Here is a 13286-nt window from a genome sequence, read left to right as displayed (position 1 = left end):
TTTTAGCTTCTAAATTCTAAAGAAGAGCAGTGAAACAATTGTTGGGTGATGGTAGTTACTGTGTATGTAGGGGTGTGTGTGTGTGTGTGTGTGTGTGTGTGTGTGTGTGTGTGTGTGTGTGTGTGTGTGTGTGTAGGGTGTGTGTGTGTGTGTGTGTGTGTGTAGGGTGTGGCCTCACTACATCCCTATATTCCCCAACAATCCAATTTGAAGGATGGAGTCCTAACATTCAAGGTTAGGGTAAGGGCTGGTTTTAGAAGAGCCAAAATTCCTAGGACTTAGGGAACTTGGTGAATCTCCACCCCTGCAAATAGCAGGTGGGCATGGAAGTCAGCTGTAGCGCTGCTGTGAAGCAGAGGGGAGGAGTTTAGAAAGATAAGCTAACCAATGAACGCAGGGCTCTGTGCTGGCCAAGGCAAGCCTCTGGCAGTGCTAAGTAGGCTTCTTTTCTGAGAGCTCCTTTCCTGGCTGAAGAGACCCAGGGACGGCAGGGGGGCTCTTCAGACACAAGAACCTGGAGGAATTTAGTGGCAAAATTGAAAAGATTCCAGTTTTCAAACAAAAGAAGCGCCAACAGTTCAGTTCTGAGATCTCCCCGTGACACAGGGCTCTAGGTTTGAGTACATGTACCTCCCACTTCCAAAGGACCAAGGTTTCTAAGCCAGATTGGCAAGGTGGACTAAGCAATCGAAATGTAGTTCTTGAATCGTGTGGGAGCTTCTTAAACCCCAGACCACCATCTGAATCTGACTTTTCACAAAATTCCAGATGGTTTGATGAACTGGCCCAAGCTTCCCCAAGGCCCCCAGAGAGACACTATGACAGAGCCTATGCTACAGACCCCCAGCTACACATCGGCATGCTAGCAACTTGGATTCTCCTTGACCATCCTTCAGAGGGGCTGATTTTACTTGAGCGTGTTTGATCTGCTGGTGAAGAATAACCTTGAAGGGTCTGGGAGCAGCATTTTTTCTCCTATGGTTCTAAGCTGAACCCATTTTTTCCAAAAGATGGAAAGGGGCAGGGGCTGCACATCCTCTTGGAATGTGCTCTGTTTTGTACTCATGAAAGAAAACTGACCTCAAACTCCCTAAGGATAATGCAAAAATAAACCTGCTGACCTCCTGTACAAAGAAGCAGCCTGGCCCTGTGGAGGCCCTCTAACTTCCAAAGACCTGGGAAAACCACAGCAGGAAAGGCTGAGGACACCCCCTTCCAGACTGCCCTTTTGCGGGGCGCTAAGCAACCTCCATCAAGTGGGTCCTCAGGAGGCAATCCCAGCAACGCAGCTACGTCTGTCTGTCCTTCAGAAGGACCGCAGTACTCACGGGCGGTTCGGATGGTATCACTCGGCTGGCTACGGGGGCTGAGACCGTGGGGGTTCACGGCCCTCACGGCAAACTGATAGCTGGTGTCCGGATCGAGGCCCTTGATGACCATGGAATCCATCTGGAGCTGCTCTTGGATTAAGGTCCAACTCTTGTCAAAATCTGGCCTTTGTTGATTAAAAAACAAAACAGAATGGGAAGCAGTAGTTCAGTTACAGCAGAGGGAAGGAAAGCTTGATGTCTATGCAAACTAACAGCGTTTGAATTCCGGAAGCAAGACTTATCAAAATGAGTGAACATTTCCCATCTAAGAGCGATCTGGATTTGAAATCCCAGGTCATGTTTTTTAAGTCCTTTCCAATAAAAGAAAGTAGATCCTTTTTAGGGCCAGTTTTAAGCACTGTTAAAGATCATCTGCTTTTCCTTGCATGGCCTTGACTGTGGTATAGATTCCCCACATAGGAATTCGGTTTCAAGGACTCTGTCTTCCAGATGTTTCGTAAACAAGCCTTCCCCTGACAGTTCCCATTCCCAGGGGTCAGGAGAGCACAGATTCCATCTATTCACAATCTGTTCGCAAAATAAACAAGTATAAATGTTCTAGGGTGACTAATTGCACGAACTGCCATGGGAAAACCCAACAAGATGCTGCAGCACGGCCATTCTTACTCTTCACCAAACTACAAGCGTGCCAGCTCGCTGAACGTTCACATGGACTCGGACTTGGGCCTAGTGGTGGGAGACAGTTTAAAAGCAGAGAAGGAGCTAACGGTATCAGTCACTGAGGCCATTCTCATCGCCTGAGACTGGGCGCTGCTCCCAGTGCTTCTGCCTCAGCTGAGCCACAATCCAAGAACCTGGGTTCTGGGCACTGTGGCCCAGAGACCAGCTCTTCAGGCCAATGCTTGTACCCTGAGGTCTTCTATGGCAGCCCTGGGCCTCGCAGTTCTCAGGTTTCAGGGGGAGCCACGGCCTCTCAGCTAGATCCCAATGACGGAGGTTTCCGCCCTGGGACACCCTCATTGCACCCTTGCAGATCACAGCCCCGTACCTCCTCCCAGGCCCAGCCCAACCCACGGTACTGCTCTCGGGTGTAGCTGTCCAGGGCCAGTCTCTGGATTTCTCCACACTGCAAGCAACAGAGCTGGGGAAGTTGCCAGCTGGAGGAGTTCTCTACCCTCCACCTTCCTTCCTCCACCCTCTAGCTTTCTGCCCCAGCCCTTTGCCACACCTGCCCTTGCTTCAGGTGCAACAGGATCTGCCATCCCCTTCAGATCTGTATTCTCCTCCTCTGCAACCTGGCGGCCAAAGTGGCTTCCTCCCCTCCGGGGCCCCCGCCCAGCAGATGTTTCTACCCACGGTGGACTCAGAGCTACCTATGGTGAACTTCGGCTCCCTGCCATCAGCGCCGCCTCCTGCCCGACCCCCCCACTTTCTCTGTTACCTGTGGGCCCTGCTCTGAGGCCCCCCAGCCTGGCTGTGCGGTCCCCGCCTGCTCCTGCTCCCCGGGTGCTGCCTTCACCTGCCAGGCCCTCCGGCCCTAGCTTGGGGCGAGCAGAGCTACACCCGGTAGAACTAAAGCCATTCCAGGATTATCGAAAACTGAACAGCAACCTTGGGGCAACTGGGTCACCACGTACTCCTCCAGCTGGAAGGTCTTTCTCTGGCCTCAATTCCCATCTCAAGGTCCCACCTTCCACCTACGGCGGAGTCTTCCACAGCCAGCGCATCGACCTCTACCAGCAGGCCTCCCCACCGGATGCCCTGCGCTGGGCGCCGAAGCCCTGGGAGCGGACGGGGCCACCTTCTCGAGAAGGGCCGTCCCGAAGGGCACAGGGGCCTGGGTCCCCATGGGACAAGGAGCCTGGATTTCCCCCACCCCGCTGAGGGAGCGCCCTTTGCCCCACCTCCTTATAAATATGTAAGGAGGAAAGGGGTGTGTGGGGAAGGGTTGCGGGGCTGGGGCCTTGCTTCCCCTCCTCCCCCCTCCCCTGGTCCCCTATCCCTGGGGCCATTTGTTAAAAAAGAATAATAAAAGGATTAAAAAAAAAAAAGTCCAGCTTCCATCTGGGGGACAGCATACAGGGGGTAAGAGAACAAACTCTGGAGCTGGGCTGAGCTCTTCAAATCCTGCCTCTATTGCTCACTAGCTGCTATTTCACCTCTTTAAGTCTCTAGTTTCTCATCCGAAAATGGGGCGATAAAAATACCTACTTAAGAGGGCCGTCATAAAGGGGAAATGAGCTCTGTATCCCAGCACAGTGCCTGGCAATGTAATTGAGCAGGATCCTATGGGGCCCTCCCAGAACAGGAGCCCCTCTTCCCAATGTCCTCAGCCTGCCTTTTGCCTGTAGAAAAACTTTAGTCAAAGAATAAATTTAATCAGAAAAGTGAGAAAGTGCAGAAAGGAAAAAAAAAAAAAAACGTCAAACAAGATAAAATAATAATAGTTTAGCCATTCAACAAAGTCAAGGACCTTTAGTTCCTCCTCAAGGGCTATAGAGAATATTCTGAGCCACATCCTTTGAGCTGTTTTGCAGAAACTGAAACACCCACCAGGTGGAAGAAGTTAACTGTCTGCTGCTCACGCACATACACCCCAGACCAATTGGAACCAGAAGGTTGATGATATTGACTCACGATGATCTCACCACCAACCAATCAGAGGAGTGTCCATGAGCTGATCACACACCCCACAACCCTCTTCCCTTACGCCTTAAAAAAACTTTTCCCTGAAAGCCTTCGGGGAGTTCAGGTCTTTTAAGCACTAGCTACCTGGACTCCTTGCTTGGTGCCCCGCAATAAACGCTGCACTTTCCTTCGTCACAACCCGCTGTCAGTAGATCGGCTTTACTGCGCTCGGGCAAGCAGACCCAAGTTTGGTTCAGTAACAGCATCACACTGTAAATGCTCAGCATGGATTAGCCATTATGTAAGGGATGTACCCACCTCACAGAGCTGGCAGGCAACCCTTGGCCACTTGCTCACTCTATACCCATGAGCTTCAATGCAGTAGCACTAGTGCACATGGCTAGTCAGTACTTGAAATGTGGCTCGTCTGAATTGGGATGTGCTGTGAGTGTAAAATGTACAATGGATTTTTTTAAGTGTAAAATATCTCATTAATATTTATATTGATTACATGTTGAAATGATGATATTTTAGATTCAGTGAGTTAAAAATACATATTATTGAGGGCTTCCCTGGTGGCGCAGTGGTTGAGAATCCGCCTGCCGATGCAGGGGACACGGGTTCGTGCCCTGGTCCGGGAAGATCCCACGTGCTGCGGAGCGGCTGGGCCCGTGAGCCATGGCCGCTGAGCCTGTGCGTCCGGAGCCTGTGCTCCACAATGGGAGAGGCCACAACAGTGAGGGGCCCACGAACCGCAAAAAAAAAAAAAAAAAAAAAAAAAACATATTATTGAAATTAATTTCACTTGTTTCTTACTACCCTTTAAATGTCCCTATCAAAAAACTTAAAATTTCATATAGGCTTGCATTTACTATTGGCCAGTGCTGTTCTATATGGACTTCCTAGTTGCAGGGAGAAAGGAGAGCTTTCCAGGTAATAAGAACTACGAAATGAAATTTGGGAATGTTTGTGCATGGCTGGGGGACAGTGCAAAGGGCCTAACTGGAGTGGAGAGGTTTTGTTAATAACTAATAATAACTATCATTTATCATGTTCTTCAATGCATATCAAGCATTGTTCTAATACTTTAACTCATTTACTTCTCACAATTACTCTATACAGTACATACTAATATTAAACCCCTCCCCCCTTTCTTTGAAGAGGAAATGAAGGCAATGGGTAAGTAACTTGCCTGAGGTCACACAGCTGATAAATGGTGAGGCCAACTTGGGTTGATGGGGGAAGATGAGATTAAGAAGATCCTTGATGCTAAATGAAAAATTGGGGTGATAGGGATTGGGGGATTCTCCATCTTTTAGTTTGCTCCCCGAACAACCTCTCAGCTCTTCTATTGTTAAACCCCTCTGCTCACAGATATTTAGAGGAAGGCAGGAAGCAAAAAATATTGATGTTTGCCCTTTATGAACAACTTAATAGGCAAGGAAGTAAAGACTCATTTTGCTAAAAGGAGATGCCTGGACAGTACAAGGATTTCTCTAATATGTGCTCTCCTAGCTTTTCATTAGCAAGAATTGTTGAAAGCCAGATGGAGTCCTTAAGCCCAGCAAAAGATGCTTCCTTGGGCTCACTGTGCTGATGAGGAGTTTATGGGGCCCATATCTCACAAGAATTCATGTGTTTAGAGAAGCAGAGGTCACAAGCATGCCCACTGTAGGATGTAGGGCTCATTTCTCTTTCTCAGTATCCTTTCCCTAAAGATGGATTTCTCGGGGCTTCCCTCGTGGTGCAGTGGTTGAGAGTCCGCCTGCCAATGCAGGGGACACGGGTTCGTGCGCCGGTCCGGGAGGATCCCACATGCTGCGGTGTGGCTCGGCCCATGAGCCATGGCCGCTGGGCCTTTGCGTTCAGAGTCTGTGCTCTGCCACAGGAGAGGCCACAACAGTGAGAGGCCCACGTACCGCAAAAAAAAAAAAAAAAAAAAAAAAAAGATGGATTTCTCATGTAAACTAACTTTGTCATCAAAGAGAAAACCTTGGTGAGTGGAAGGAAACACATTTACAAACTCAAATTAGAACAAAATCACTTCACAGAGGAAAGCCACGGGGATGCCTAACAGTAAAGTCAGGAAAGATACGATCTTTAGATCAAACTCTCCTGTTATCCTTTGCTAAGTTTCCCTTGTGGCATTTATAGAAGAAAGGACCCGTCACTGCTCTCAGAATGTGCCACAGTCTACCCAGGGCTACCTGCAAATATCTGCAACAATTTTCATGTAAAAAATTATAGCTTCCCATCCCCCACAAAAAAGAGATTATTTTCTATTTGCTCATTTAATGCAAGAAAGAAAGCTACATTTTCAGCGAATAAGAGATTGACATCATTAACATTTAATTTCATTATATAGAGTGAGAGAGGAAAGCTCATGTAGATTGAATACCAGTCCAAAACCTTTAACATTTTGCCTCTGATTTTGTCATGGGTTTTTTTTTTTTTTTTCGGTACGCGGGCCTCTCACTGCTGTGGCCTCTCCCGCTGCGGAGCACAGGCTCCGGACGCACAGGCTCAGCGGCCATGGCCCACGGGCCCAGCCACTCCGCGACACGTGGGATCCTCCCGGACCGGGGCACGAACCCGCGTCCCCTGCATCAGCAAGCAGACTCTCAACCACTGCGCCACCAGGGAAGCCCTTGTCATGGGTTTTAACGCGTTTAAATGTTTTTAGAGTCTCTTGAGGTACAAAAGTGCAAAGGTAAGGTTGAGAGAGAGATAATCAGGCAAAAGTACTGTCTTAGTTCATCCTCAAACAGCAGCTTTATCTTTTTTCACTAAAGAAAATCATCCCAACTACAAAGTTGCCAGTCAAATCACCATAGCAACACTAGCCTCCCAATTTCTCCAACCAGGAAAAGCCTAGAGGGGAAGAAGCAGCCTAAGAAAGAGCAGCCATCCCAGGTACAGATGGGCAGCCACCAGTAGGGCAGGCTCTTAAAAACTTTTCCAAATAGCGGGATAGGGTTGGGTTGTGCATCCTGTATCTCAGGAGGTCAGCAGGACACCTTTGGAAGGTGGTTGCGTGGGGGAGTTCAGGTGGGACAGATACAATTCGGTCAGCAGTGACTATTCAAAACCCAGTTAGCTGATTCAAGTAATCAAAACACCCACTGGTTCGTTTTGGTGGGAGGAAGCATTACCACTGGCAGTATTAGCATCCAGCCTGGTTATCAGGAACCTTAGAGATTGTTTGGTCCAAGGTCTGAGGGCTCTCAGAAATTACATGCAAGATTCTATGTGTGAACTTCATTTCATTTTCCTAAGAAAAGTGTCCTCAGCTTCTTATCAGATTCTCAAAGATAATCAAGATCCCAAAACTCTTAGAATCACTGTCTAGTCCATTCTCTCATTCTACCCACATGGACACTGAAGGAAAATAATTTAGCCAAAGTCATAATACCACAGGGTGGTATATTTTTCTGTTTTCTTCCCTTTCTTGTGGCATTTTGACCACCTCAACGATTGCCAAGTTCACCCTGAGTGGACAATCACTTTTCTTGGCACCATCAAACCCAGTAGGTGACTGCCTTGGGCTATTCAGTTGGCAAGTGATTAGTGATTATCAACCATGCATCCATCACAGAAGTTATATTCTGGGAGGCTCCAAGGAACTATAAACACAATTCCATTCTCAGGGAATTTATAATCTAATTGGCAGATAATACATCTAAAGACCGTTAGGAAGCCAGTGCAGTGCAAAGTTGCGTATTTCAAGAGCCATATTTGAACAGGTCAATGTTAACAGGCATCCTGGGGAAAGTATATGAGACCAGGAAGAATTTAAGTTAGATTTTAAATATATTTGAGTTGTGATAACTGAAAAGGAATAGGGCATCTCTGGGTGGAGAAGAGATGAGTGCAGCATTAGCTCTATGTGTGAATGTGGATAAATTAAGCACCAACTACATGTAAAGTATAGTGTGGAATATCCAAAGAGAATAAATAATATGGGTTCCTAACATGAATGATCAATTAACCTATATAAAAGATTGGTATAATATATAAAAATATTAGCCATAAGTAAGTAGGCAAATGAATATACGGCACCTCTGCATATCACACATAGTCAAAGCTTTCCTTATCAGCCTCTACCAGTTTGTTAGATTAACCAATGATACTCATTAGTTCCCACTAATTCAGCTGTTGGCTTATCAAGAGTCCATTGTGTTTATTTCCAAAGTTATTTATGAATTTCATGTTTGTTATTATAATTATGTTATTTGATGCCATGTTATATAAACTAGTGAATAGGAGTAAAAAATATAAGTGATAGCTACGTTTAATGGTTTTGAAAGACTTGGTAAAGCTGAACCACTAAAACATAATTGCCTTTGAACTTAGTGAAAGCAAGGCAACTGAAAAGAGTGAAAAGAAGATTATAAAATTCTAGAATGATTTTGAAGTCAGGTAGCTTTGCAAGTGACTCTAAATTCTTAACTTGAAAAAACTATAGGTGATACCTTCGAGGTGTGGTTAAAATGTCCATATTGTCCAAAGCAATCTACATATTTAATGCAATCCCTATTAAAATTCCAATGGCATTTTCACAGAAATAGAAAAAATACTAGCAAACCAAATTCTACAGCACATTAAAATGATCTTACATGATCAAAGTGGAATTTATCCCTGGGATGCAACAATGGTTCAACATAGTCAAATCGATAAATCTGATACACCACATTAACAAAATGAAAGGAAAAAAAACCAGAGGACCATCTCAATAAATGCAGAAAAAGCATTTGACAAAATTCCACATCCCTTCACGATAAAAACTCTCAACAAATTAGGTATAAGGAATTTACCTCAACATAATAAAGGCCATATATGATGAGCCCACAGCCAACATCAGACTCAACAGTGAAAAACTGAAAAATTTTCTTCTAAGATCAGGAACAAGGGTAAACAAATGTGCTCACCCTGACCACTTCTAAGAAATCTACTACTAGAAGTCCTAGACAGGGCAATTACACAAGAAAAGGAAATAAAAGCCATCCAAATTGGAAAGGAGGAAGTTAAATTGTCTCTGCAGATGACATGGTATCATATATAGAAAACCTTAAACACTCCACCCCAAAACTGTTAGAACTAATGAACAAATACAATAAAGTTGCAAGACACACACAAAAAATACAAAAATCAGTTCCATTTATATACACTAACAAACTATCTGAAAAAGAAGAACTTTAGGAAATGCAAATAGTTGCTTGGGATGTAACCTCACAAGACATTCATGACAGAATAAAAAGTCAAAATGACCTCCATGTGCAGAAACACAAGGGCAAAGCCAACTCAAATGATAAATGTAAAATCTTATATTAGGTTTTTTTAAAAGCCGATGGCATAGAAATAAGGCAGAGAAAACCTGGTGTGGCAAAGATCTATGGGGAAGGCAGGGGGCATTGATCATAAACTCAATATGAATTCTCTGGACTACCTGCTGTTGAAAAGGCCTAGTGTCCATATCCTAGGAAAAAGTGGTTTTCTAGGTTGATCACTTGGCAGAAGTGCTCCAGACCCATCTCCACTTGAGTCAGAGTTCAAAGGGCTGGTATTGATTGGCGTGGGGTAGAGAGGATATAGTGAACATATGCCAGTGTCGTTAGATAAGAGATGGACTGTCAAATGAAGGTGGTGAAGATGCCTTCTGTGTTTTCCATATTGGACTAGGAGGCTCAATGGTTCCTTACAGGGAAGCCAATGGCAGTGCATTATAAAGAAGACCCTTTGATGGCAATTAGGAATGGCTGACAACAAAGTCAACTGCGCGAAAGGGCTGAGCTCTGCATCAGCAGCTGTCTTGAAGCAGAGGTTGGATGGCCATCCATCAGAAATGTAACCAGCTATTTCCTGAACACAGTAAGAGGTTGGACTTCATTCAATGTCTCTGACCTCAACTCACAGTAGGAAATACATTTTTGTATAGCAACCCAATATACCTATTCATATATGTATACTGTATGTATATGACTCACATGTGAGTACAAAACTGAAAGAAAAGTTTCAAGAAAAAATACTTATCCTTACTATCCTTACTATGTTATTCACTTTGCTATTTCCTCTTCTTTATCTTCTTTTCCTTTCTTTTCATCTTTTAAAAAAAAATTCTGATAAGGGGCTTCCCTGGTGGTGCAGTGGTTGAGAATCTGCCTGCTAATGCAGGGGACACAGGTTCGAGCCCTGGTCTGGGAAGATCCCACATGCCACAGAGCAACTAGGCCCGTGAGCCACAACTACTGAGCCTGCGCCTCTGGAGCCTGTGCTCCGCAACAAGAGAAGCCGCGATAGTGAGAGGCCCGCACACCGCGATGAAGAGTGGCCCCCGCTTGCCACAACTAGAGAAAGCCCTCGCACAGAAATGAAGACTCAACACAGCCAAAAATTTTTTAAAAAATTCTGATAAGAACCCACTAAATTGATTTCACCACCCACTGAAGTGTTGTGACCCATAATTTGAAAAACACTGGACAAGAAGTTTTTCTTCTAGAATACCTTAGATGGTGCTTCCAACTCTAAAACTCCGAGAATAAAGAAAACAGATTTTTTCAGCTATGAAGACAAATTTATGACTTACAGATAAATGTTCATAAAGTGGAAATGCAGCCTGTTAAACTCCAAGTATGCTCTAGATATATCACTCTCTAGAGCACTGTGTTTCAACATTTGTGAATGATCCACAATAAGACATACATCGAACATGGTGACCCGGTACACACCACAAATATGCACACACAGCTGAAACACAAGTTTCACAAAATAATTCTTATTTTTATTACGTGTGATGCCTTCTGATATTTTCTTTTCTGTTTCATTTTACTTTTGAAAACCTGTTGGTCAGGACCCCCTCAGCTGATTTCTTTACCTTCTAATGAGCCCATGGGTTGAGAACCCCTTCTCTAGAAAGCTCAAGCTGAGGTGGGGAGTGATATTCAAGCATGTTACAGACATTAACTAGGAAACTGGGCTAGGAATGGTTAAATCCTGCTAAGAAAATACTTCTGAGAGAGGAACTCCTTGGAGCAGAAAACAGCCCTCTAGGGGATCCACAGAACATCCAGAATGGCCTTGACAGTGGAGGCCACTCTATAGGCCTGAGATGGAGGGGACCGAAAGCCTAATTATAGTACAACCAGAGGTATGTGTGTCCTCCCTCCCTCAGTATGGGACCTAGCATTCCATGGTTTAATGTTTTCTGGAGGACCCTGGGGTATTTGGAGGCTCCTTCCTTCAATATTTCCCTTTATGTTATTCCTTCTAAGCATCATTTCAGACACAGAATTGAAAAGATTCTTCTCTGGATTCTCCTACTGCTTACATCTGACTCTACCATTACACTGAATATACCACCTTGTAATGGAATTTTATGTTTCTGTCTTCCCTACTAGGCTGTGAGCTCATTAACATGCTGATTGTCTTATTCATCTCTGTGCTCCTTGGAATGTCTGCATGATCTTTCGGAGTGCAAATACTATCAATTCCTTTCCTGCTTAGCCCTTCCCACAGCTCCTTATTCCTGTTTGTCAGGACAAACAGTAGATCCTTTACAAAGGCTTTCCTGCTCCAAACCTTGCTTACCTACCCAGCCTTATCTCTCACTGCACAGAGCTCCAGGCTTCTAAGCAAGTCCAAGAACATTTTCTTCTTGCCTCCAAGCCACTGCTTGAGTAGCTTCTTCTGGCCTGAGCCTTTTCACGCTGCTTCCTCCCTCCCCTTGTGCCTGCTGATTGCTGATACATCCTCCTTAGTTCCTATAAGGAGCCTTCCCAGATTCCTTCAAAACTGGGTTAGAGGGGCTTCCCTGCTGGCACAGCGGTTGAGAGTCCGCCTGCCGATGCAGGGGATATGGGTTCGTGCCCCTGTCCGGGAAGATCCCACGTGCCGCGGAGCGGCTGGGCCCGTGAGCCATGGCCGCTGAGCCTGCGCGTCCGGAGCCTGTGCTCCGCAACGGGAGAGGCCGCAGCAGTGAGAGGCCCGCGTACCGCAAAAAAAAAAAAAAAAAAAAAAAAAAAACTGGGTTAGATGTCAAGTTGTGTTCCTCTAAGCCCCTGGTCCCCACCCCTGCCCACAACACTCACAGCTCTGGACTCTGCTCACCTGCCTTCCCCACTGGACTGTCCAAGCAGAGGCAATAGCTGATTCACGCTGAAATCTCTTGCACATGCTTTGCACGTGGAAGACACTCAATACGTACATGTTTGGATGAATGTATGCACATAGTAAGTATCCAGTAAAGGGTGAATTGAGCTGAATTAAAATATCTTCAAACTTAGACGTTAGCAATAACACAATGCCCTAAGCCAGGGGCTAGCAAACTTCAGCTGCCTGCCAGTTTTTGTAAATAAAGTTTTATTGAAACACAACCACAACTGTTTGTTTAGGAATTTCCTAGGCTGCTTTCCTGCTACAATGGCAGAGGTCAATAGTTGAGAAAAAGACCATATAGCTCAATGGCAGAGGTCAATAGTTGAGAAAAAGACCATATAACTGGCAAAGCACAAAATATTTACTACCTGACCCTGCAGAAAAATTTGCCAACCCCTGGTCTAAGACAACAGTCTTGGACTTCCCTGGTGGCACGCTGGTTAAGAATCCACCTGCCAATGCAGGGGACAAGGGTTCGAGCCCTGGTCCAGGAAGATCCCACATGCTGCAGAGCAACTAAGCCTGTGCACCACAACTACTGAGCCCGCGTGCCACAACTACTAAAGCCTGCACGCCTAGAGCCAGTGCTCTGCAACAAGAGAAGCCAGCGCAATGAGAAGCCTGCGCACCGCAACAAAGAGTAGCCCCTGCTCGCCACAACTAGAGAAAGCCTGCGCGTAGCAATGAAGACCCAACGCAGCCAAACACAACAAAAAAAACTGTTTAAGACAACAGTCTTTAACCTTGTTTGTGCTACTTTGGCAGTCTGCGGAAATCTGTGAATCCCTTCTTGGAATAATATTTTTAAATGCATAAAATGCATAGGATCACAAAGGAAACCAGTTATGCTAGAAACAATTACCAAAACAATAAAAAATTATGATATATTAATATATATACTTCTTCATTAACACATTAAATAACAATACTTAGCAATGGATTTAATAATTTCATAGTAGTGATAACCATAAATGGTATTTTAAGATATGTGCAACAATTGTAATGGGATGAAAACATATCTGTGATTCTAATGGGGACAAAGTCACAGGAATTGCTAATGCCACTGCAGTTTGTTGATTACATTCATATTTGAAGAAAACATTACATTTCAGTCGGTAAAACTAAGAGCATAATTTTTGTCCAACCAAAGTTCAGGGACCCCTTGCCTTCTATCCA

At 45.0% G+C, this 13286-nt stretch overlaps 1 protein-coding gene and 1 pseudogene across 1 annotated transcript in view; one reads left to right on the top strand and one right to left on the bottom strand.

Moving 5' to 3' along the window:
* The window catches only part of EGFLAM (EGF like, fibronectin type III and laminin G domains), a 173034-nt gene that overhangs the window by 87626 nt on the left and 72122 nt on the right, over positions 1-13286 (bottom strand). The window contains exon 7 of the mRNA XM_059060251.2: positions 1329-1495. Coding sequence (XP_058916234.1) covers positions 1329-1495 — 167 coding nt within the window. The remainder of the gene's footprint in view (positions 1-1328; positions 1496-13286) is intronic.
* LOC136793971 (protein PRRC2A-like) lies at positions 1956-3215 on the top strand (annotated as a pseudogene).

The sequence above is a fragment of the Kogia breviceps genome, chromosome 4 (genome assembly GCF_026419965.1).
Source record: "Kogia breviceps isolate mKogBre1 chromosome 4, mKogBre1 haplotype 1, whole genome shotgun sequence".
In the NCBI taxonomy this organism is placed as follows: Eukaryota; Metazoa; Chordata; class Mammalia; order Artiodactyla; family Physeteridae; genus Kogia; species Kogia breviceps.
The sequence above is the reverse complement of the archived record's forward strand: the minus strand, read 5'-3'. Positions and strand labels throughout refer to the sequence as shown.